General features: G+C 41.3%; 1 protein-coding gene across 1 annotated transcript in view; it reads right to left on the bottom strand.

The window, feature by feature from the left end:
- The window catches only part of NALCN (sodium leak channel, non-selective), a 300,444-nt gene extending 274,228 nt beyond the window's left edge, over positions 1–26,216 (bottom strand). The window contains exons 1-2 of the mRNA XM_081082492.1: positions 25,821–26,216; positions 4,364–4,510 (exon numbers count right to left, since the gene is read on the bottom strand). Of these exons, the coding sequence (XP_080938618.1) occupies positions 4,364–4,471 (108 nt within the window). The 5' untranslated portion in view covers positions 4,472–4,510; positions 25,821–26,216. The remainder of the gene's footprint in view (positions 1–4,363; positions 4,511–25,820) is intronic.
- Between the last annotated feature and the right edge of the window lie 340 nt (positions 26,217–26,556).

Below are 26,556 nucleotides of genomic sequence, written 5' to 3'. Positions count from 1 at the left end.
ATTAATAAGAGCCAAAATCTAGCTGTGACATTGCTCAGGCCTCAATACAGGGTGATTGTGATTCAATTAAAATGTTAGTAACTTATTCATATGGAAACTTGATATACTGTTACTTTTAAACTTTTTAATGTTTAAAACATAGAACAGAGACCATATTATGTTTATTGGTATCTAGCACAAATCACAAATGCTTTTTAAAATGAAATGATGCATAACTCTGCCCATGTGTAGGGTTTTCTTTCCATATGTATCTTAGATGTAAAATTCTTAAAAATATATTTTAAAATCTGATATCAGCCTAAATTTTCAAAAGATAATATTATTTAGAAAAATTACATAAATTTAGCCAACTTATCTTTTCCAAAATTCCACACACACAAAAAAAGTTTCTGTGCAATTCATTCTAGCAGTGTATATGCTGTGTGATGATTTTCCTTAAACCCAACATAGAGAAGTAGGAATTAAAAAGATAAATGTGTGGAAACCATAAAAATATGAGAAGAAAACACAGGCAGTAACATCTCAGACATTTCGCATAGCAATATTTGTTCCGACATGTCTCCTTGGGCAAGGGAAAGAAAGGAAAAAACAAACAAATTGGACTACATCAAACTAAAAGGCTTCTGCACAGCAAAAGAAACTATCAATAAAATGAGAAGGGAACCCACTGTATGGGAAAACATATTTGCCAATAATACATCTCATAAGGGGTTAATATCCAAAATATTTAAAGTACTTATACAACTCAACACCAGGAAGATAAATAATCCAATTAAAAATGGGCAAAGGACCTGAATAGGCACTTCTCCAAAGGGAACATAGAGATGGCCAACAGACATGAACAAATGCTCAATGTCACTAATCATCAGATAGATAGATGATAGATAGATAGATAGATAGATAGATGCAAATTAAAACCATAATGATGTATCACCTCACACCTGTCAGAATGGCTATCATCAATAAATTAACAAACAAGTGCTGTTGAGGATGTGGAGAAAAAAGAACCTTCATGCATTGTTGGTAGGAATGCAGACTGGTATAGCCACTGTGGAAAACCGTATGGAGTTTCCCCCCAAAATTAAGAATGGAACTGGCTTTTCCCCAGCGACCCCACTTCTGGGAATTTATCTGAAGGAACCCAAAACACCAATTCAAAAGAATATATGTACCCCTATGTACACGCAGTGCTATTTACAATAACCAATATCTGGAAACAGCCCAAGTGCCCATCAGTAGGTGAGCAGATAAAACAGCTGTGGTACATTTACACCATGGAATACTATGCAGCATTAAAAAAGGAAATCTTATCTTTTGCAACAGCATGAATGGACCTAGACATTATTATGCTAAGTGAAATAAGTCAGTCAGAGAAAGACAAACACCATATTATCTTGCTTTTATATAGTATCTAATGAACAAAATAAACTAACAAAATAGAAACATAGGCATGCATATAGGGAACAGACTGACAGCTGTCAGAGGAGAGGGGGCTGGGAGACTGGACCAAAGAAGGTAAAAGGATTAAGCAAAAAGTGGTAGGTATATAGCACATAAACACAGAGAACAGTGTGGTGATAGGCAGAGGGAAAGTGAGGTGGGGCTAGGTGGAGGTAGGCAGAGAGGGGGATGGAGACAGAGTTTGCTTGAGGCGATACAGTGTGCAGATGATGTTTTACTAAGTTGTACACTTGAAACCTGTACCCCAATAAATTTAATAAATAAGTTAATTAATTAATTAAGATAAATGTGTGTATGCATGTGTGTTTGTGTGTATACCTGTGCATATGTGTAGGACATACAATTACTCACATATACTATTTTATTATAAAAATAATACCTGAGATAAAACATATTGGTTGTACCTTTATGCCAAATCCAGTTAGTATTACTATTTAATTAATTAGTAGACAATTCTTCAATATAATTTAAATGTTATTTGTTAATCTTTTAATATTATATTCCCCTTGAACAAAAGCTGCTTTGTGTAGTAGGCAGGCCCTGCATCTATGCAAGCTGGCAAGCACCCAAGATGAAAAAATAGAAAAGACTGTCAGAACTTTGAAAAGATTCAGACACTTGTAGGCTGGTGGGTGGGTTTTAATATTAATCTGACAGTTATAATATTTGCATGAAGATGTAATGCCACTAATGTCATACCATATAAGTCACTGCTGACTGATGTACTTTTCATGTAATTAGGAACTGCTTCAGTAAACATCAGTGTGTGAATTGAGCTACAACACAAAAGATCTAATTACACAAAAGAGCTCGATAAGAAGGGTTCCTCCACAACAAATCTGTTTCAAATGTAAAGTATGAATTCTAGTTAAGTATTAATTATTTTAGTTAGTGTTTCCAAGGCTACATCTATAATTCTACCTTTGTTAGAAGTTCTCAGAAAGCTCTGTATGTGGTGGACTCTATTCTCTAATCTGTTCAATTATTTCAACACGAATGGAAGACTTACTGTGTGTCAGAATTATGCAGAGGACAATAAATGGAAATAAGAAGGTTCTGACTCATCACTACTTTGCAGTCTGATGTGCATAACATATATATTTTATTTATATACAATATAAATGTATACTTATATCTACACTAATAAACGAGAAACATGCAAATTAACCATCACTCCATCACTCTGCCACTCCGCTACACCCACCAGCCAATCAGAGCGACTATGCAAATTAACCCAACAAAGATGGCGGTTGATTTGCATAAGCAGGTGTGGAGCAAAGGCTGAAGACTGAAGATGGCGGCAGCCACGGAACTGGAACGAGCAGGAAGCTTGGGTTGCTCCCGGAGACGGAGGAAGCCAAGCTTCCCACCGGCCCTGGACTCCGCTCAAGGAGTGGCTGGGGACCTGGGTCACCGGGGGCAACCCAGGCTTCCAGTCTGCCCTGGGCTCCACTCGAGGAGCTGGGGGGGAAAAAGGAGGGGCTAGGAGCAGCAGCCGGAGTGGAGACCAAAGGCCTGGGTTCCGGGTCCCGGAGGAAAACCGGTGCCGGCAGCCAGAGGAAGGAAGGCCTATAGCGCGAATCTTCGTGCAACGGGCCACCAGTACAAATATAAAATTAGTGGAAAAGAAAGAGGTTCATTCTGTCTGTGATGCAGGTCAAATGAGGAACTTTTCAGAGTGGATGGGGCACAGGTGATATCTGAAACGGAGTTCGTTAATGAGGGTGACTTGACTCATCAGAGTTGCAAGGAAAGGGCCTCTGGGCAGGAAACTGAGATTGCAGGAAGTCTCTGATGTGGCTCAAGTGGACAGGGTATCGATCTAGGAAAGGGCAGTTGCTGGACAAGTTAGAGGCAGAATATACAGAGCCTTGAATATAAATTAAAGCATTTTATTTGCAATGTGGATAATAATGATGTTTCAATGATCATAAAGCAGATGGGTTATGTGAACATAAATGAAAACATGGGAGGAAATGTGAGGAGGCTGGGGAAGAGGTCTGGAGGGTGAGTTAGATGAAGAAAGACTAGAAAGGTCAGGAAGACCATGGCTGATGATCTTGATCATGTTCAAGGAACAGACAAGTATTGAGAGTAAGTTTACTTCCTTACTTCAGCTTCCACTTATCCTAGTTTATATTTGTATGTAAGTATAAATGTGTATTGTATATAGGTAACATATATGTTATGCATCTCAGACTGCAACGTAGTGAATCAGAACTGTGTTGTTTCCAATTTTGCATCCTCTGAGCCCAGCATAATTTCTGACAAATAATGAAGCTGATCCTATCCTGGCTTGTAGAGCTCAGTTTCCAAGACCCATGGATATGCCATCCCACCTTAACTCTGGCTGTTCGCCTAGCTAATACACAGTGATACAGATCTCCCCCTCAAGTTCCCACCAGCTTAATTAGACAGAGAAGGTGACAAAGTTATTCAGAGATACTATGCACTATCTAATTAACCTTTACTTTTACTTAAAACTTGCAACTCAGAAGGAGACCTTTAATTCCAAACATTTGATTATCTCCTCACAGATTCATGCACGTTGAGAACTGTAAGTAATGAAAGCTTGGTAGAAGAGGTCACTCATGTGGGACATCAGCTTTGGATCAGCCTGTGAAGTGGTATTATCTCTACACCTGGTGACAGTGAGGACAGGACAGCACGCACAGAGGAAGAGAGGAGAGGTACTCACATACCTTCCTATGTGAGTAACTCAGAGAGGAACCTCGTTATTTCATCTCATTTGTTCTTAACTTCCAGGCTCCTAGACTCATCCATAGTCAACTGCAGCTCAAACACACATTTCAAAGCCAAAGGGTACATGATCTTTGAATATATGAATCAAATTTCCTTTAAATCAGCATGTGCTACTCCATACTTCAAAGAAGACACTTACTGGCTTGTTAATCCAGAGTATGTCAGCGTTGTCTGACAAAGATTCATCAGGACCAAAGTCAGTCACCGGCTGGGCCTCCACCCTGGAGCTCTGTTTCCTTTTGAGCATGCTGGAGTTAGCTCTGGTGAGGGAGCACAAAACGGCAGTCTGGGGAAAGAGAGTCCTGTTAGTGACCTAAGCCATCTTTACCCTGATCACTAAAAACACAAGTGCCTCATGGATGCCCGGTCATGTATTGATCACACACTCATTCCGTTATACTGTACATAATAAACATATGCAAACAGAAATTTTAAAAGAATGCGATAAAAATCAATATGAATAAAAGCTTGATACTTTTTTTTCTCGCGACCCAATAGATCATCTTGTGTACTTCTTAAACAGTTTGCATGCCAGTCTAGAGACCACTGGTCTAGATGAACTGGAGTGAAATAGCTTTCCCCCTAAGAGTACACACATTAGTAGGAAATTTTTCGAGGTCTATGTTCATACACCTAAAGCTGCCTCCACTTAAAGGCAGTCTTGCCAGAGCACAGCTGGCCAATGCAGATGAAATACTCAGATGTTCCCAGGATTTTCCCTCGGGTTAATTTGATGGGACACTCACAGACATCTGTTTCCAATGACAGCCCCAAGTTGATCTTCTGAGTGTGTCCATGCCATAATGAATGTGAGCCAGAGAGCATGGGGCAGAAATTACTGTAAATGGAGTTATTTTTTTTTCTTTTGTGAATTGTATTATACCAATTCTTTCAGCTACTCTGAAGTAAACCCAGATTACATTGAAGAGGGAGATGAGATGCTTGCTTGCACATAAATTTCCACTATTCTGTGTCATCTACATCTTGCGATATGTCACCTCCCTTTAAGCCGTTGCTACCACCCTCCATCCAGCAGCCACTGAACGGAGAGGCCTACCGTACGTCCTGCTTTCAGGACACAAAGCGAGTAAGTGCAAGAGATGTTGTAAAGGCAGGTGGTGCCTGATGACCCTGTGTATCCACAGAGAGATTTCTTATTTGATTAACACCTGGATTGAATGTTAGAGGAAGAAGAGGAATAAATGTATTTTGGATATATACTATGTTTGGGGCACTTTGCAATGATATTTTACGTATTCTTTACAACTAGTGGAAGAAAGAAAACATCTAGTCTTTTTATGAAAGCACTGGAAACTCCATTCTTGGGGGAGCTAATAACTTGACCAAGGCCACCTAGACAAACTTGAAATTTAAAAGAAACTCTATTTGATTTCAAAACCTAAGGTGTTTATCCTTGACCACACTGATGTGGAGCACTGATTAGGAGAATTTCCAAAAGATAAGGGAGGGATTAGGCCCCCCAGGCAGCTCACAGTGGTAAAGATGCCATGTCAAGAAAATGCAGTAGTGTTAACCCCAGGCAGGTGCACTGGCTTTTTTATCTGCTGCTGCGTGAAGATAAAGAAAAAAACAAAACCAAGGACAGTGAGTGCCACTCAATCCCAGAGGGAGCAGAAGATGGAAACAAAGTGTTTATAGTGTGTGCAACTGCAGTTTTTACTGGGAAGGAGAACACAAAAGCTCGGGACAAGTGGATGTTGAATCTGAGTCCCTATGTTTGAGCACCTACCTCTATACCTATGTTCTCCTTGGTGCACCCAGGTAGGTAGGTATATGTGCCTAACCCTCCTATTCACAGAAGAAAGCAAACTAATTTGCTTTAAGGTATGCTAGGTATTTCCAGTTTGTCTTGTCCTGAATATTGGGTTTAAATATGAACTTTGCAGTATGCTGCACTAATGAATTTTATTTTACATAATTGGAGTTAGGGACACTTGACATCAATATGCAAATGTATGCAAAATATTCAAATTATGCTTGTTCTCTGATTTACTGTGGGGGGAAACATCTGGTGGCCACAATTTAAGATGCTTCTTGAATGACAGTCTTTTATGTACCCAAAACTGAATACAGAATCTTTTAGAAATCCTTCAAGATTATACAATGCAGGGGATAAGATAAAGAGTGGCTTCACAGTGTTGTTCAAAAGAAAATTTTATAGACCTAACTATTAGCTTTAATATCACTTTCAAGGAGTCAGTGGAGACGTATGAATGGCCATTTACTGTTCTTATGACTTGGCCCTAAATTGCATCTGAAAAAATATTTTATTCATAAATGTGACACCTTCGCGTATGAATGCCATGCATTTGATTATAAATACCTCATCCAAAGCAAAACAAGTGATTACAGATTTGTTTATCCAGAATTTATTTTTTTTTTTAAAAATCTCCATGTTGGCTATTATTTGGCCCACCAAAATAATGTAACTATAATGAGTGACATTAGTAGTCATCCACTTTCACCTCATTTTACCTACTGAAAAAGTGCCACCAACTCAAACTGCCCAAGAAAACTATCTGAACTATCTGTCCAAACTCTGCATATATTAAAACTCAACAACTAGCTCCTGAATCACTGACATTCTGACCAATTTAATAATATTAAATATTATGTAAAGCATGCAAGTAGCAAAATAAATTCAAGTTACAGACATATAAAGACTCCAAGATTAATTTGAGGCAATAGATTGTAATAATTTTCCTTTACATACATAAATATTGTTTTTCACATTTATTTATGTTGAATCAATATATCTGAGTGCAGCAAACCTGTTATTCCCCTGATAAAGAACAGCAGGCATATTTAAGTATCCTAGGTAAGCTTATTATTTTGATAGGAAATTGCTTCTGTGTATCTTAGCCTTATCACCATTATGTATTTATAACCTAATATTTTTTTCTGTTTGCAGAATTGTCTTTTATAAAGTACTGTATTAAATTCAAAAATATAAGGCTTCCAGTAGATGTGTCACACTTTTTAAAAGTAGTTGGTATTTAAATATTCAATAGTATGAGGAGGCCACACAGTTACAATATATTCATTGATAAATCTTTTGCTCAGACAGAAGAGTTACTTTGGTTCATTTGTTTTATTTTAAGTGGTTAACATCCAGCTTTATATCCTTTGATAGCTATATGCTTTCCTTAGGTCATTCCAGCTCTCTCTTGACCAAATTAAAGCTAATAAATTCAGTTTTCTTTAACTGTGAGGTGTTGCAACATTATAGGTCATTTCTTCTTCTTGTAAGCCTCTCGGGTTTGCATGAAACTGTTTTGAATCTTCTGTCTTCTAAATTATGGTTTACAGCATGTCCCTTACTTACCGTCCCATGTGTCTGTTCTCTATACTCATCAACCTCTGAAATGAGCATCTGCTCGTACAATTTCCACCACCATCTGTTGGTGTCCAGCTACTATTACTGAATCATGTATCTATGCTGCTTCTCCCTTAGATATAGGCCATACCACCACCAGCATCACTTAAAAATCAACAGGCCGACTTGATATCAGTCTCAATTTCCAGATCCCACTGCCCTGAGCTTTTCAGGACCCACGTGAAGGTCCCACATCTGCAGAAGGACTGCATGGATATTCTTTTCACAGGTTTTCACAGGTGATTTCTTTTGTCGTTCCTCATTCCATTGGTATACAAGGCCCCTTTCACTTTATCTCCATTGCTAGAGCCCTTTCTAAGCCACGGGACCTCAGATCTGGACTGCCACAAATATCAACCATTTAAATATATCCTGTCCTTCATATCAGAAATCAACTTCCCAACACACTGATAGGGTCTCTCCAGAAAAACCTCAGCTGATCCTCTCTTTCTCATTCATTCACACAGAAAATACACGCATCCAAATGGTATCAGACACTGGGATATATGCTGGGTACACAGCATGGAACAGCAAAGGCATCTGTAGAACTTACAAATTGCCTGCTTTACTTAACCTGATGTTTCAAGGACACAGTCCCACTGAGTTTACTTGCACTTCCTTTCATACCTGTACCCGCATGCTCTACTTGAATTGGTGAAACACACCATTACCCACCATCCTTCAACCTTTCTAAGCCACTTCTGCTCCTTCTTCCAGCAGTGCCCTCTTTGTTGTCTGCTGCCAGACCCACAGCAGACCTTCCTAGTCCCATACTTAACTCATGAAGTGTTATGTTTGTGTGTGTGATTTGTTTAACTGAAAGATTTAAAGTTTGGGGATAAAAGTGTAAACAAGAGAAACATACCTCTCTAGTAGACTCACAGCATCGATTTGATGCTAAAAAGCCCCCAAAGAATACATAAGTCAGTGATTTATTTTTAAGCATTAGGTGTCACTACAACTGACAACACACCAAAATCAACCACTGTTCTTCTGGTCACTTATGTATACAAACTGAGGCCTTTACCAGTAAAAGAGTACAGCCACTATGGAAGACAACATTGGGGCCCCTCAAAAAGTTAAAAATAGAACTATCAATTTTTAAATTTTTTTTGTTAATCCTCAACCAAGGGTATTTTTTTGCACTGATTTTTAGAGAGAGTGGAAGGAAGGGAGGGGAGGGGAGAGAGAGAGAGAAACAATAGATCCAGAGATAAGGAAGCATGGAACAGACTGAAGAATCTCAGAGGGAAGGGGAAAGGGGGAAGGGGGAAGGGGGAAGGAAAGAGATTAACCAAAGAGTTTATATGCATAACCAATGAACACAGACAATAGGGAGGTGAAAGCCTGGAGGGCAGGAGTGGGGTGGAGGGGTTCAATGGGGGGAAAAGGGGACACCAGTAATACTTTCAACAATAAAAATAAATTTAAAAAAACAAAAACACAGAACTATTATACAGCCCAGCAACTGCACTTTTAAGCCTTTATCTAAAAAGAATGAAAACTCTCACTCCATCTTGAATGGCTAAAACTACCATCATTCTTCAAGCCCAGATCACCTTGGTTCCCTGGTAAGGGCACTGAAAACCACGTCCCACACTCTCTCAGCACTCTGCACCTCCTTCCATCAGCTCACTTCTCACAGCCCATGCTGGACTCCAGCAACCCCAGTGTCTCCCGTTTAGTGGTACCAATTAGTTGCCTTTGATGTTAATAATCAAAACCATTTAAGGGAAAGTATTAAAGACAGAATCTGTTCTAAAATTGAATAAATATTTACTAAACCAATTATTTTATAAAAAAAAAAAATAATCCTCAAACACAGAGAGAGAGAGAGAGAGAGAGAGAGAGAGAGAGAGAGACCTACTATAAATCTCACAAAAAGGAGATGAAATGATTTTGTAAAATGAGTTATTTACCATGGTAAAATAGTGAGCTCATCAGTTGATATCCTCCCAAATTCTGTTGACTGCCATGTAAAAACAGATTTGTCCAACAAAAATGTTTAAGAAATCTGAAACACCAATCAGAAAAAAATATATGCACCCCTGTTCATAGCAGCAGCACAACTTACAATAGCTAAGATTTGGAAACAACCCAAGTGCCCATCAGCAAATGAGTAGATAAAAAAGCTGTGGTACATTTACACAATGGAATACTACTTGGCTGTATGAAAGAAGGAACTCTTACCATTTGAAACAGCATGGAGGGACCTGGAGCATATTATGCTAAGTGAAAAGAGCCAGTTAGAGAAAGGTAAGTATCACCTGATCTCACTCATATGTGAAATCTAATGAAAAAAATAGATCCAGAGACATAGAAGCATGGAACAGACTGACCAACTTCAGAGGGAAGGTGGGGGTGGGGGTGGGTGGGGAGAGATTAACCAGGGAACTTATATACATACTAGAGGCCTGGTGCACGGATTTGTGCACATTGAAAGGAAATTAATTAGAAGGTGGCTGGAGGGGCAGGACTGGGCGAGACAGGCCGGACATGCCCTGGAGCCAACTTCCCACGGTCCCTCCCCAGCCGGCCGCACCTGGGCTGGCGCCAGGGCTCAAAGGGCATCTGTGGAGTGAGCAGGGTCCTTCCAGCAGGTGGGGTCCCTCAGCCTGGCCTGCGGGGATTGGGCCGAAACCAGCAGTCCGACATCTCCCGGGAGGTCCTGGAGTGCGAGAGGGCACTCTGCAAAGTTGCTGTCACTCGGCAGCTCCTGCATTGAGCATCTGCCCCCTGGTGGTCATTGTGCATCATAGCTACCAGCCAGTCAGCCGGTCGCTTAGGCTTTTATGTATATAGAGGCCTGGTGCACAAAAATTTGTGCACTTGGGGGGGAGGGGGGTTCCTCAGCCCAGTTTGTGCCCTCTCGCAGTCTGGGACCCCACAGGGAATGACCACCTGCTGGCTTAGGTCTGCTCCCCGGGGGATTGGGCCTAAGATGGCACTCAGACATCCCTCTGGCAGCCCAGCAGTCCTCAGGGGATGTGCACTTGCCAGCGAGGAGAAGGCCTAAACTGCAGTCGGATATCCTTAGCGCTGCTGAGGAGGCAGGAGAGGCTCCCACCACCACCACTGTACTGGCAGCCATCAGCCTAGCTTGTGGCTGAGCAGAGCTCCTCCCATGTGAGAGCGCCCTGACCACCAGGGGGCAGCTCCTGCATTGAGCGTTTGCCCACTGGTCGTCAGTGTGTGTCATAGTGACCAGTTATTCCCAGTCCTTCTCCTGTTAGGGTCAGTTTGCATATTACCCTGTTACTATATAGGATAGAGGCCTGGTGCACGGGTTGGGGCCGGATGGTTTGCCCTGAAGTGTGTCCCAGATCAGGGTGGGTGTCCTGCTTGGGTGCCTGGCCAGCCTGGATGAGGAGATGATGGCTGTTTGCAGCTGCCGCACCCCCTTCAGGGTGGAGGTTCCCACTGGGGTGCCTGGCCAGTCTGGGTGAGGGGCTTTTTCAGGCTGGCGGGCGACTGAAGCTCCCATCCTCTCTTTTTTTCTTTTTTTTTTTTTCTGGGATTTATTTACCTTCTATGCTGTCACTAGAACTGAGAGCTGGCTTTACCTCTGAGGCCCGGCTCCAGCTCTGAGACCTCGGCTGCTGAAAGCAGGTATCTGGGGTGTTTGGCTTCCATAATTGAAACACTGTCTCAGCTCCAGCTCTGACGGCTGAAAGCAGGTTCCTGGGGATTGTTTAGCTTCTATAATTGCAATATAGTTGCTTAGAGTGCAAGCTCAGAGCCCAGCAGCGGCAGGCGGGGAACCTTGGCTTCCTCCTTCACTGGAGCAAGAAAGCCTCCTGTTTGCTTCAGCTGCCTGGCTGCCAGCCACCATCTTGGTTGGCAGTTAATTTGCATATCTTGTTGATTAGCCAATGGGAAGGGTAGCGAAGTTATGGTTAATTACCATGTTTGTCTATTATTAGATAGCATATGCATAGCCCATGGACATAGACAATAGTGTGGTGAAGACCTGGGAGGAGTGGGTGCAGGGTACAGGGGTCAATAGGAAAACACACAAAAGGGACATCTATAATACTTTCAACAATAAAGATAAAATTTTAAAAATGTTTACTGAGAGCTCATCTTGTGCCAGGCCTACTTTAAGAATGTCATACATCATGTAACTCAATTCTTAGAACTGTTTCACAGATGAGGAAACTTAGACATAGAGATGAGGGAGGACATGAACCAAGACAAGTGGTGTATGGAACTATTAAATTAAAATTTCATTATATTATAAAATAGACAAATAATAAAAAGAAAACTTTTTCACCATATTCTTACTCAACCTGGTGATTAGAAATTCTTTTGACATCAATTATTGTTGTGAAAATAGTACATTTTTTATCTCTAAAATTTGAATTTTTACTATGTGATTCATTTGTAGTTTTTCCAGCCACACATTTGAAAAAATGTGTCTATGTTTTCTTTTTCTTCTTTTTTTCTTTTTTGGGAAGAAATGACCAAACTTCACATCAAATCTATTTAAATGTCACTTACAGGTTTTTGAAGTCATTATTCATTCATCCAGCCTTTTTCCTTGAGGGTGAGTCCTAAAAATATTCTATTATGCTTTTATTGCCTTTCCTCTGAATTTTAGGGGGGAAAAATGAGAAAAAGGCATTTAACTCCAATCTAATGATCTTATTAACAAGTAAATATGCCAGGAGCCGGTCCATCCTTGCTGTTTCAAGGGACCTGGCATATATGGCATACTGTTCTTAATATGTTTGCTCACCTTCTTGGCACTATGTGTTTTAACCAAGGTCACCTCTCTGAGAAAGGTTGTTTCCCCAGATAGGGATTTTCCCCTGAAGTTAGGGAGGGAATAAAACCCCTAAACTAAGTGCCAGGCGGGTAATTAATCACTTTAACTATGAACAATCATGCTTAAGCTACATAATCTTTACTCCCTAGAATGGAGATAAGAAACGCCCTAACCTTTGGAATAGAGATTGATAGGATTGGAATCAACTGGTATAAATACAGATGTAACAGGACACAGAACCTAGACACAGAACCTAGAGACAGAAGAACTTCGCTGGAGAGAACATGGAAAAAGATCCTGGACAGAAACTGGCCACAGAACCTAGACACAGAACCTAGACACAGAACCTAGACACAGAACCTACACAGAACCTAGAGACAGAAGAACTTCACTGGAGAGAACATGGCAAAAGATCCTGGACAGAAACTGGCCACACAACCTAGAGAGAGAACCTAGCGAGAGAACATGGCAAAAGATCTTGGACAGAACCTGGCTACAGAACCTGGATAGAACATGGCAAGAGAACCTGACTAGAACCTGGTGACTGAACCTGGCTGGAGAACCTGGACAGAACCTGGCTGGAGAACCTGGAGAACCTGGCTGGAGAATCTAGCAAGAGAACATGGACACAGAACCTGGCTGGAGATCCTAAACAGAACTTCGCTGGAGATCCTGACCAGAACTTGGCTAGAGATCCTGGCTAGGCTGCTGATCAACTGAACGCTGTCTCCGTGTCATTCCTTCTTCGCCGACTCCGTCCACACCTTTGGGGATCCCTGGACCTGCTGGGGTTGGACCCCAGCATATGGCGCCTGAACAGGGACCCCTAGGTAAGCCCCACTCTCGGGATGGATAGGACTCCACCGTAGGAAGAGGGTGGATAGTCTTCGCCGACTCCATCCACACCTTTGGGGAACCCCTGGACCCGCTGGGGCTGGACCCCAGCATAAATAGAAAGTTGTCTTTATTTCTTAAATATGACAGATTTCTTAGTTTCCTAGAGTTAGTTTTAGTCTCAGAAAGTCTTTTTCTTTTTTTTTCTTTTTTAGCCTCACCTGAGGTTATTTTTCCATTGATTTTTAGAGAGAGTGGAAGAGAGAGGGAAAGACAGAGAAATATTGATTTGAGAGGAATACATCAACTGGTTGCCTCCTGCACATGCCTGACCAGGGGCCAGGCTGGGAAACTGCTTGCAACTGAGGTACACGCCCCTGACCAGAATCAAACCCAGGGTCCACAGGCTGACACTCTATCCACTGAGCCAAACCAGCTAGGGCTTAGTCTCAGAAATTCTTGACTGACTATGCTGAGAATGTGAAAACTAGAAAATAATTCCACTTATGACACATGGGTAAAAAATTGTATGTTTTTGCAGAGAATGTACTAGAGCAGGAAGAAGGGATTTGTTGAGAGAAATCCTGCCATACTAATAATCCAAGTTCAGAACATAATCAATGGGGTGATTTTGTTTTGTAGTGTTTGTTATCCCAGCAAGGAGAATCCCGACTAAATGGAAGTTATCAACAGAATTTAGTAATTGGTAGCTATTTATGCAACAACAACAACAAAAAAACACACCTGTTTAATCTCAAAGTTTCCAGTAACACGTTGGGCTATCTGGAGAGGTGGTAAGCTCTTTTCTGGATATTCTCAAAGAGAATGACTACACATCATGGAGTTTGCAAAAAGGACTTCTGGACTGTCTGAAAGTTTGCAATAGATTACAATCCAAAAGACTTCCAGTGATAGAATTTATCACACTCTTGAAGCTGTTCCTAATGTTATGCATTTTATCAATTCTTAGGGTAGGGTGATGGTCCATCAACTACTGTGTAGAATTTTAGAAGAGAATCAAGCTTAAATATTATATATATTTTTCACTTGCAAGATGATATCAAATGTTTATTGAAAGCTGGCTCTGGGCCAGGCTCTATTCCAAGGCTTTAATACATCTCTGAAATTTTTTAGTATTATTCCCATTGTACAGATTAAAAGTCTGAGGCAACCTTGCCCAGATCCACATGAGCTGACAGCAAGCTTAGAACCCAGTGAGTATGTTTTGTTGGGAGAACAGAGATAGGGGAGAAAGGGAGAGATGGTGTGGAGAATTTGATTCTTACTTTTGAACCTCAAGAACTTTTGTAAAATTAAAATGCTGTGCAAAAATGACAAATTTCGTTTGTAATTCTTTGAAATGAGTAAAATATGAAAATAATTGTTAAGTTTAAACAAATCATATCTAACATTTGCTGAGGATTTATGATGTGTGAGACTGATGTTTGAGTGAATTATCTCATGTACTTTTTTGCCATCCGCAGTGGGACTGGTTTTCTATTATTCCTACTTCACAGATAAAACTGAGGTTTAGAGAGGGTAGATGCCCTGCCTGAGGTCAATTTCTGATCTTTACGCCCTAGGTATTCAGCTGTCTTTCCTTTTTTTTAAAGAATCACCATATACATACATATATATATATATATATATATATATATATATATATATAAATTATTGATGTTTTAGAGAGAGAACAAGAGAGAGGAAAAGAGAGATAGATCAATGAGAGAGAGTAATATCAATCTGCTACCTCCTGCATTCCCCCTACTGAGGATCGAGCCCACAACCCCGGCATGTGCCTTGACTGGGAATCAAAGCAGTGACCTCTCAGTGCTTGGGATGATGCTCAACCAACTGAGCCACACCGGCCAGGGTTGGCCATGTCTTTCAATCTGACCTTTCCATGCCTTTATGAATAGAGTCTTCTTTCCCAGAGATCAAAGGCAAGCAGTCTCCAATTCTTGCCTCTCCCAAATCTAAACAGTGAAATTAAGTTACATCATGGCTACCCCTAGAACTACAATGCCAGTCCTTTTTTTAAAAAAAATATATATTTTATTGATTTTTTACAGAGAGGAAGGGAGAGGGATAGAGAGTTAGAAACATCGATGAGAGAGAAACATCGATCAGCTGCCTCCTGCACACACCCCACTGGGGATTTGCCCGCAACCAAGGTACATGCCCCGGACTGGAATCGAACCCGGGACCCTTCAGTCCGCAGGCCGAAGCTCTATCCACTGAGCCAAACCGGTCAGGGCCAATGCCAGTCCTTTCAAGCCACTCCCAAGCAAGCTTCTCCTCACTCTCCTCTGTTCATGAACTCTCAGAGGCTAAATGCATCTTTCCTTCTTTCTAATCAGGCTTCTGCTTAGAGACAGGCAGGCAGCTGAGTTGTTTACTCTCTTAAAACCACCCAGGTTCCATATCTGCCCAGTGATGTAGCAGAACAGACCACTTTAGCAGGAGAACTAGGACTCCACTGAAATTTTGACACCTAGGGTAACAGCAACCATCTCCCTGGCCTTGCTCTGCCTCCAAATGCACTTTTCATCTGGGTGCTTCATCTATGTCTTGGCCCTTACTAAATCAGGATATAGCCCTGCAAAAACAGTGTTATATGCATGGTCCAGCCTCAGCAGGTCTTCAAGGGCCACCCAAGATGGGCTACTGAACAAAGGAAGCCAAACATTTCAAAAGACCATCTCCAAACACAGGCTCTTCTTTTCCCTTTTCCTTTTGTCAACACACTGATTAAAAACAGAAAATAGTTCTCTGCTTTTTATATTGAGTCTACTTACTAAATCCCCAAAAAAGAAGCACATTATTTTTTTTCCAGTTCTTTTTACAAATACCTTAAAACAGTGTCATTACTTTGCCAAGGATTCTGTTCTGTTTCTTTTTTATTTTTAACTGTGAAAATTGAATTTTCTTTGACCTTTAAAAATTATTGGATTTGCTAAAGGAATTCAGGATACACTATGATGGCCCGCCATCTGTTTGTTGTTGCACCCTGCATGCCAAACTAAAGCATCCAAGCAGTAGGAGACGGAATGAAGCTGTATTTATGTCACCTAAGTTACTGTAGCATTGATTACAGATTGAAGCGATCAGTTTGCACATGTAGGCTGAGCAGCCTCTCTCCATCTTTACTCAGAAAATTCAGTAAATCCATTTAACAAGTCCTTGTCTTTCACTTTTAAAAAGGATATTATGCATTTATAATGTTGTGAGTTATTCTGGGTACAGTGTAGGTTTAAAACATTTTTAAAGAAAAATGTCAGAGTTAAAAATTACCACAGGTTGATCATATGATTTTGTAAGGTCAAGGTTCCTAATCTCAGAGTAGTCCCCAAAAGGGTCTCCCACCCAAAGGCAGAGCCTTCGATGATTCTCATCATCCAATAGTGCAGTGAAAGACATTTTATTTTGATAAATGGCCACTATCATTTAAAGATTATGAAAATCAAAAAAGGAGATCATCTATTTTTATTGTGGTTAGTTCATCTTGTAGTAAGTTTGCAAAGGTTGGACAAAGAAAGTGAATGGTTTAAAATAATGGTTTTCAAAACTTTTCCACACTGTACTTAAATTGTATGGAAAATTGAAAGGAGTTATCAATTTTCTGTGGATGTGTGGTTGTTTAATTTTGTAATATGAATCCATAAAGTTTGGCCACAGAAGGCAAGTGGTTTAAAATAGTAGTTTCCATGACCTAGATAGTATTATGCTAAGCGAAATAAGTAAGACAAAGACAAATACCACATGATTTCACTTATATGTGGAATGTAACAAAATAAACAAACAAAATGGAAACAGACTCATAGATACAGAGAACAAACTGATGGTTGCTAGGTGGGAGGAGGATTGGGGGGCTAGGTGAAAAAGGTGAAGGAATTAAAAAGTACAAATTGGCAGTTACAAATTAGTCACAGGGCCCTGGCCAGTGTGCCTCATTTGGTTGAGAGTTGTCCTATGCATCAAGAGATCACTGGTTGGATTCCCAGTCATAGCACATGCCCAGGTTGTGGGCTCAATCCCCAGTAGGGGGCATGCAGGAGGCAGACAAATGATGTTTCTCTGTCATAAATGTTTCTCTCTTTCTTCCTCTCCCTTTCTCTCTCTCTCAAATCAATAAAAGCATACTTTTTTTAAAATAGTCATGAGGCTGTAAAGTACAGTATAGGAAATGTAGTCAGTAATATTGTAGTAATTATATATGGTGCGGGGGTGGGGGGATCACTTCAGAAGTCGTATAAATGTCTAACCACTATATTGTAAACCTGAGACTAATATATTGAATGTCAACTGTACTTTAAAAATAAATGTGTAGAACAGAGTTCATAATATTAAAAAAAAATAGTTGTTTCCAAAGACTGCTTAACATTGAATCACCCAAGGGTTTTTAAACATTTTCAACCACACTCATCCTTCACCTCTGACATACTAAATCAGAAGCTCCCATAGTAGAGCATGGGAAATGGTATTTTTTTAAAACACTCCCTGGGTGATTCTTACACACCTTCCCAGCAGTGGTCCCAACTAGTGATGAGATCACTGGTCCAGATGCTCAGGAGATCATTTTAATACCTATAGAGTTTACTGTGCATAATCAAGATTGGTTGTGAGGCAGAGGAGGGAAAATAGATAGACTTGTTATAAGCAAAACAGCAAAATAGAAATCTGAGACAAAAATTTTGATGTATAACTATGTATGCACAGTATGTTCTATTTTTAACTTTTCTTCAGAAAACTTCAGAATTTTCTAAAATATATGGAATATATTTTATATACAAGAATAAATTTTTGCCTTATAAAATTACTAAGGTATTTGTTTTTTCTTAAATATCCTAATAAAAGAGTAATATGCAAATTAACCATCCCTACGCGATAAAAATGGCAGCACCCACAGCCAATAAGGAGGGGATATGCAAATTGACGTGACAAAGATGGCAGCGTTGGCCAGAGCCACGGAGCAGGCCCAAGAGTGGCTGGAGGCTTGGCTTCCTTGGTCACCCCAGCCATAGTGGTGGGGGCCAAGGCAGAGATGGTTAGCGGCCATCAGGCAAGCAGAGGAGGGCAGTTTGGGGCCATAAGGCCAGCAGGGGCGGGCAGTTGGGGGTGACTGGGCCAGCAGGGGAGGGCAGTTGGGGGCAATCGGGCTGGCAGGGGAGCAGTTAGGAATCAATCAGGCTGGCAGGGGAGTGGTTAGTGAGTGATCAGGCTGGCAGGCAGAAGTGGTCAGGGGCAATTAGGCAGGCAGGCGAGTGGTTAGGAGCCAGTAGTCCCGGATTGTGAGAGGGATGTCCAACTGCCGGTTTAGCAGTTGGACATCCCCCAAGGGGTCCCAGATTGGAGAGGGTGAAGGCCGGCTGAGGGCACCCCCTCCACTCCCGCATGAATTTCATGCACTGGGCCACTAGTTCTACTATAATTTTCTAGTTTAAAACATACCTTTAAATAGCTATTCATTTATTGAAAGAAGGGAAGCAAAAGCAAATTGCCTTAGTTCAACTGAGTCAGTTTTTTAGTTTTTTATTTTAAATATATTTTATTGATTTTTTTACAGGGAGGAAGGGAGAGGGATAGAGTCAGAAACATCAATGAGAGAGAAACATCGATCAGCTGCCTCTTGCACGCCCCCTACTGGGGATGTGCCCGCAGCCAAGGTACATGTCCTTGACTGGAATCGAACCTGGGACCCTTGAGTCCGAAGGCCGGCGCTCTATCCACTGAGCCAAACCGGTCAGGGTTGAGTCACTTTTTTAAATGTTTTAATATTTTATTTACTAAAAAGTAGAAAGTTGGTTTTATTTCTTTTTATTTTTAATTTTTAAGTATTCAGTGGGGCCTTGACATACGAGTGTCCCGACTAACAAGTTTTTTGAGATACCAGCTGTCTCTCGGCCGATTTTTTGCATTGAGTTGATAGAGTAATTTGAGTTAATAAGCTCCTTAACGAGCTTGGGCTCAGAACGAATTAAACTCGTAAGTCAAGGCCCCTCTGTATTTTTATTCATTTCAGAGAGGGAGGGAGAGGGAGAGGGAGATAGAAACATCAAGATGAGAGAGAATCATTGATTGTCTGCTTCCTGAACACCCCACACTGGGGATGGAGCCCACAACCTGGGCATATGCCCTGACCAGAAATCGAACTGCAACCTCCTAGTTCATAGCTCAACACTCAACCACTGAGCCATGCTGGCCAGGCGAGAAAGTTTGTTTTTAGGTTCTCCAGAGTTTAATATCTTTTTACTCCATATATATTGATATACATTGAATTGAGGGATATAGAAAGAATAATTTAATGAAAGGTGTTTCTAAATCCATCAAGCTCTATAGCTGAAAATTTAAATTCCTTATTTACAATGCTTATCTTAATCTCTTTAGCTCTTGGGAGAAATAGTTAAGCAAGTTTCCATGTTTGAAAAATGCCTATCCCAGTTTTAAATTATTTATGATATTTTTTAAATAATTCTTTATTGTTGAAAGTATTACATTTATCCCCCCATTTCCCCTCATTGACCCCCACCAGCCCATCCCACCCCCACCCCAGGCCCTCACCACCCCATTGTCTATGTCCATGGACCATGCATATATGCATACAAGGTCCTTGGTTGATTACTCCCCCCACACACACACCCCTCCCACCCCTAACCCTACACCCCCATCCCCAACACCCACCCCCACCCCCGCCTTCCCTCCGGGATTCCGCACTCAGTTTTATGCCTCCATGTCTCTGGTCCCACTCCTTTCATCAGTTTATTTTGTTACTTAGATTCCACATATGAGTGAGATCATGTGATAGTTGTCTTTCTCTGACTGACTTATTTCACTTTATCTATGATATTTTTTAACCTCAGACAAATTTTGTAATATATTCAATAGTATTTTCAACCATCTCTTGTATCTTGTCTTGTATCTTGTCTGATACAGGCTCCCAGAATTTGTACTTTCAACAATAAGAAGTATTATTGATCCTTCCTCTGCTCCAGAAGTAATACATGAAACTGATCTATAAATTTCATAAAAATATTAAAAGAGAATAATTTTTTAAATAATGAAACAAAAGATTTACAGCTAACTGAATGATAAAGATGTAATTAGTTGTTTTATCTAGGCATAACAAAATAAAAACTAAAATGCCACAATCACCCAAGCTTAAAGTCCTGGATTTATTCTTTACTCATCATTCCCATTCATTTTTTGGTTTGGTCACCAAGATCTGTTAGCATTTGTTCTATTGATAAATCTCTACTGTCTACCTCTCCATTTCCATCACTGGAGTCTGTCTGATTCCAGTTAACTCATCCTCAGAATTTCATCCCTGATTTCTCTAATACCTTCCTTTACTGACTCCCATTCTAATTTTTCTCCTATTCTTGACTTAATTCTTACTTTTTGACAGGCTAATACATCCTTTAGATAACTACAGATTAACATGCCTTAAAGATCACAGTGCTATGGTTCTTAGTTATTTTTTCTACTACATCTTAAGTTTTCCTAATTTTTAGTGAATCCATTCACATTTCTATCTTCTCTCTTTTCCTCTCTACTTCTATTTTGTTATTTACTTCCTAAGCTGAAATGATTCCTTATCCCATCTTAGGTCATAGAACCCTTCTCAGAAACACTGCATCTATGGGCCATGTCTTCCAATAAATACACACAAGAATACTTTCAGCAGTACATATTATAAGGCTATGAAAATTAGTATATAGAAGTGCCGGGAGCCAGTCCATGCTTGCTGTTTCAAGGGACCTGGCATATATGGCATACTGTTCTTAATATGTTTGCTCACCTTCTTGGCACTATGTGTTTTAACCAAGGTCTCTGAGAAAGGTTGTTTCCCCAGATAGGGATTTTCCCCTGAAGTTAGGGAGGGAATAAAACCTCTTAACTAAGTGCCAGGTGGGTAATTAATCACTTTAACTACGAACAATCATGCTTAAGCTACATAATCTTTACTCCCTGGAATGGAGATAAGAAACGCCCTAACCTTTGAAATAGAGATTGATAGGATTGGAATCAACTGGTATAAATACAGATGTAAGAAGACAGAACGAAGACAGAGAGAGACAGAAATTGGCACAGAACCTACACAGAACGTTCTCTAGAGACAGAAGAACTTCGCTGGAGAGAACATGGCAAAAGATCCTGCACAGAAACTGGCCTCAGAACCTAGAGACAGAACCTAGCGAGAGAACATGGCAAAAGATCCTGGACTGAACCTGACTACAGAAATTGGCAAGAGAACCTGACTAGAACCTGGTGACTGAACCTGGCTGGAGAACCTGGACAGAACCTGGCTGTAGAACCTAGCGAGGGAACATGGCTATAGAACCTGGCTGGATAACCTGGAGAACCTGGCTGGAGAATCTAGCAAGAGAACATGGACACAAAACCTGGCTGGAGATCCTAAACAGAACTTCACTGGAGATCCAGACCAGAACTTGGCTGGAGATCCTGGCTAGGCTGCTGATCAATTGAACGCTGTCTCCGTGTCATTCCTTCTTCGCCGACTCCGTCCACACCTTTGGGGACCCCTGGACCCGCTGGGTTTGGACCCCAGTATAGAAGAGGCTTGTAAATATAATTTTCTTAAAGATAGTAACTCCTATTACTTAAAAAATTTTCATTTAATTACTTTTGGAACAATTGTTCTGATATTTACATACTTCTACTTTACTTTTTTTTTTGATAGCACTTGCTTATTAGGTATTTCTTCACCTTTTTTATATTGCCCTTTTGACAAATATTAGTATCATAAAAGAACTGTTCTAGTATATTTCAGGATATTATTTTTCTGCTTGTTGATATTTCAGTTTGGAGAGGATATATCAAGCCAGTCTAAGTTTTCCCTTTGGGAATAGGCAATTTTTTTTTTTTTTTACTAGAATACCAATAGGATATTTTCCTTTAAAATTTTCCTTTCAAATTCAAAGTGTTCAACAGTTTATATCTATATGTTGACCACTTTTTACTAATTTATCCTGGTCCATGATAACTAATCATCAGCTTATTTGGATGAGATCATCTTCATCTAAAAGAAGATAATTATTGCGTGTCACTTAGAACACTTGTGTTCTGTTTGCTCTGATCTCCCTGTCAGGAAGAGCATGTGTGTGTCTCTGTTGGCTGTCTTCCACACTCATCATCCTCGCCCCAAACACAGTGCTCTTTTGATTCTTTCCTTTGCATAAATGGAGATGTCTAACTCTTAAGCTCCACATCAGAGATTCCCTTGGCTGCAGTGTTCCAAACTTTCACCTTCTGATTCTCCTGGGCTCCCTCCACAGAACCCCACTCCTGCCCCATCTCTGGACTCGTGGATTCAGTTCCTGTCATCTGAGCATTTTCCATTTTGGGTGGCTTCACTTGCCCTGAGTTCTTACAGAAAAATTGCTTCAGAAGTCAAGTAATTCTGTCTTAGCTACAGAATGTTCCCAACTTCCGTCTTCACCCCTTCACCCCAAGCGGTTCTGCAGGGAGCTAAGTTCCTTATTTTTTGTACAACTCTCTTAGAAAGAGACTTGTGACCTGAACCTTAGTTTTACCATTAGTTTTATTAGGCCAGTTCCATCTGTACTGAATCTATGAGAAATGCCTTGTAGCCTATAGCCTGGGAGCGAACAGAGTTCTTCTCCCTGTACCTGTGGGGTACAAGTTTCTCACTATATAAATTGCTTTGATCATTTATTTGAAGTCTGAATAGAAAAGCAACAAAGCATAGGTATACTCTGGAGCTCAAAACTCCTTTTTCCTAAAAAAAACCTAGCATTTACTTTTTTTTCCAGCTTACTACTTTTATAGCATTCCTATGTTGATTTTACTCTAAGAGGTACATTTTATCAATATGGATTATATATGAATTTGTTAAAGGGCAAGTCTTTATATAACGCAAAGCTCTTTAGTCTAAGCTAAGCTATTATTTTATCTCCTTTTACTCCTGTAAAAGAGGGAAAGTGATCCACAAATAAAAAAAAGCATATCTATCTCAGAAAACATCTTATTCATAAATATTTAAGAAACCAACTTGAAGATATGCACATATCCATAATGTATGTGTATGATATATACGTAATAATTTATATATCCATAATCTAAACATTCCATATTCCAGAAATAACATTGTTTTGAATATACCATGAAAAATACAACATTAACTAGAAATAAATCCCTATACTCTAACAATCTATCAAGACATTCATAATGATGAAAAACTAGGAACCGTAACTCTCCAATGACAGAAGTATGGCTACATAAGTGAGGCTGTATTCATGGGGGATAGTCTTCTTAGATAGCCTTTACAATTTTCTAAGTAATAAAATCCTATAGAAACATGAAAAATGCTTATGATAAATATTAAATGGAAAAACCAGTATAAAAATTGTACAATACCATTACTACAACTACACAAAATATGCAGTCTTTAAAAGGATAGAGCAAATACACAATTATTACAATCCTTTGGTTAGCTTGGCAAGGACAATGGGTGTTTATTCTCTGCTTCTGACCATTTCTGTCATTTCTATCATGTCCAGCTATTTTAAAATTTAAAGGATAAATTAAATATTAAATGTTTGCACAGAGTTTTGAAGGTGCAAAAACTTCTTGCACAAGTCCTTGAGACAGGTAAGAATCATATAACATGATAGTCAAACTCTAAAATTTTGATACCATTTTGGAGGAACAATTCATAATTTCTTTAAACTGAATGTCATAGCTTCCAAATCAAAACTAGAAAATAGGATACCTCACTGTCTATCCACTTAATTAGAGATTTGTCTTTCCTGACAGATTCTTAGGGTGTGGGTTCATTTATTTCCTCACTGAATCCCTGGCTCCTGGCCTGGTGCCTGGCTTACAATTAGAATATAGTGCTGTGGGTATATGTAATTTTTTTTTCTTCCGAAATTCTAAATCCACGTGATTATTTTCCCCTGGGATAATTTTACATCGCCATGAAGATTCTGAAATTATCTCAGCATCATTGATAAGTGTTATTGTTTATCAATGGTGATGTACAATGATGTGTACCAAGATGTGCATGCACACACACATATGTATGCAGAAAAGCAAAGCAAATGGAAAACATTTCAAAGAAATTCCATACCCAAAGAAGAAGAAAACGCCACTCAAATCTTCAGTTCTCTAAACTGCAAGCAAATGATACGATTTTGAATAGGTCTTCTTTTAAAAGTATAACATTTTCCTCTTTTGAATATCTTACAAATCATAGCCAAAGTTATAACTACATTACCGCCAACTCACAAGACATGACTTGTCTTCAACTTCTATGGAGCTTCTAGTATAGTCCTTATCAGTGTCAGCATAACTGTTCTGCCAAGATGTCAAGTCTTCTATGAACACATAACAGGGTCCCAGGGGCCTGATCATTTGAAAAATGTTCTTCCAAGACTGATTTTTCCTTCACTCTGGTTGGTTTTAGCAATAGCTGGCTCAAAATACACCACAGAAAGGCCCACAGAATGAAAGCCAACCAGTGAGGAAACAAATGTTTGTTGTTGTAGAGATTTGAGAAGCCATGGTTTTTAATTTAGAACTGATGAAACTTAACCTCTGACTGTAAAAAAACCCCACTCCTGTTGAATGTCTGCCTCAATGATAACGTCCATAAATCTACCCTCTCCTCTTCTACTTAATTTCAAATGAAATCACAGTTGTAGCTATGAAAACAGGAGTCATAAATTTTTAAAAATAGCCACCTGTTCATTTCCGATCCCTATGAGAGGTCTCCAACCTTAGCCTTCTTATGCACAATCACTGGTACCCACTTCCCATTTCACCACCAAGGAAACACCGGCCTATTGATGACCTATTGATGACCTACACAATATTCATACTATGGCCCAGAGGCCTGAACTTGTGAGTGTATAAGTAATAATATATTCCCTGAAAAAATATGCCTGAGATTGGAAGTTATCCCATGATATTTCCAGAATTTATCAGGATCTGTGTTCAGAGTTTTCCACCATTCTCACAGGGGAAAATTCCAGGCAGTAGGATAGCCCCCCATTGCTCAGGGCTCCGGGCCCACCTGGAGATCTGAGCCTGGAGGTGCACACCAGTTTCCTAAGGGCTCAAAGACAAAATGGTGTTGCTTTGGCAGCCCAGCGTTTTGCTTGCTGTGTGGCCACCCTCATGAGAGCTGCTCAGCCAGGGCAATTCATCAAATGACTGACATGGAGCCCAGAGCAGCCCGCAGGAGCGAGGGCTGGGACAGGCAAGGCCCAGGCCCCTCCTGAAACCTGCTGGAGTCGGTGGGTGCCGACCCTGCGCATTCCTCCTCGGGGGCAGCCGGGCCCAGGAACCCACCCATCCCCAACCACCTGCCACCCTGACGCCCGCGGGAGGGCCGAGGTCTGCGGGCCCGGGGCTGCCAGCGCCCACCCGCGCGCTTCGGAGGCCGGGGCTGGGAGGCGCATCTCGGCGGCCCGCGCCCCTTCCCCGCCGCGGGTGGGGGCGCCCTTTCCTCCCCCGGGGCCGGGCCCTCGCCCCACCCGTCCCCGCCCGCCTGGGCCCAGCCTGGGCGAAGGTGACCGACGCGCACCCGGGCTGCGGGAGGCCGTGACCAACCTGTGACACCAGCGCTCAGAGCGGTCATGGTGCGGCGGCGGCGGCGGCGGCGGCGGCGGGCAGGGCGGCGCCCACCGCGGGGACGCGACCCTCACCTCCCGGCTCCCTCCGCGCGCTCCGGCCGCTGCGGCGGCTCCGCGCTGGGCGTGCGGCGCGCTACTGCCGCCGGGGCGGCGGGGCCTGCGGCGAGGGAGGTGGGGGCTTTTTCTTTAAAAAAAAAAAAATCAGAGTTGACACTCCCGCAGGGGTTGCCTTGGGCTGAGAGGAGGAACCGCCGCGGAGGCTGCGCGGCAGCTGGTGGGGAGCGGGAGGGTCGGTGCCAGCAGGTTCCTCCTCTGGCGCCGCTGGCAGCCTCAGCAACAGCTGGGCTCTGCGCTGCCAGCTCCTCTCCTGGTCTCTGTCGTGCTCGCTGAGCTCGGCCGTGTGCACCACAGCAGACACGCACGGGGCACACGCCAGGCCAGTGCACAGGGGTCAGCAGGTCCGTGTGCGTGCGTTGTGCGCGTGTGGGGTCTTGTCTTACTGGACATAGTATCTGAGAATGCTGACTGTTTCACCCTGGAGTGCATCAGTGACACTGAGCCTGGGTCCTCTAAGCCTGTTGACAATTGTCCTTAAAATTAAAATATTTGGTTATGTGGATAAAACTGGATGTCCATTCAAAAACTAATAGTTACCTCCATGCACTGTAAGAATACCCCAACAGGAAGCTGCGTCCGATGTCGCCTGGGCGCCT

This window comes from Myotis nattereri (genome assembly GCF_964212035.1).
Source record: "Myotis nattereri genome assembly, chromosome: 2".
Lineage (NCBI taxonomy): Eukaryota > Metazoa > Chordata > Mammalia > Chiroptera > Vespertilionidae > Myotis > Myotis nattereri.
Note: the sequence above shows the minus strand (reverse complement) of the source record. Positions and strands in the feature narration are given on the sequence as shown.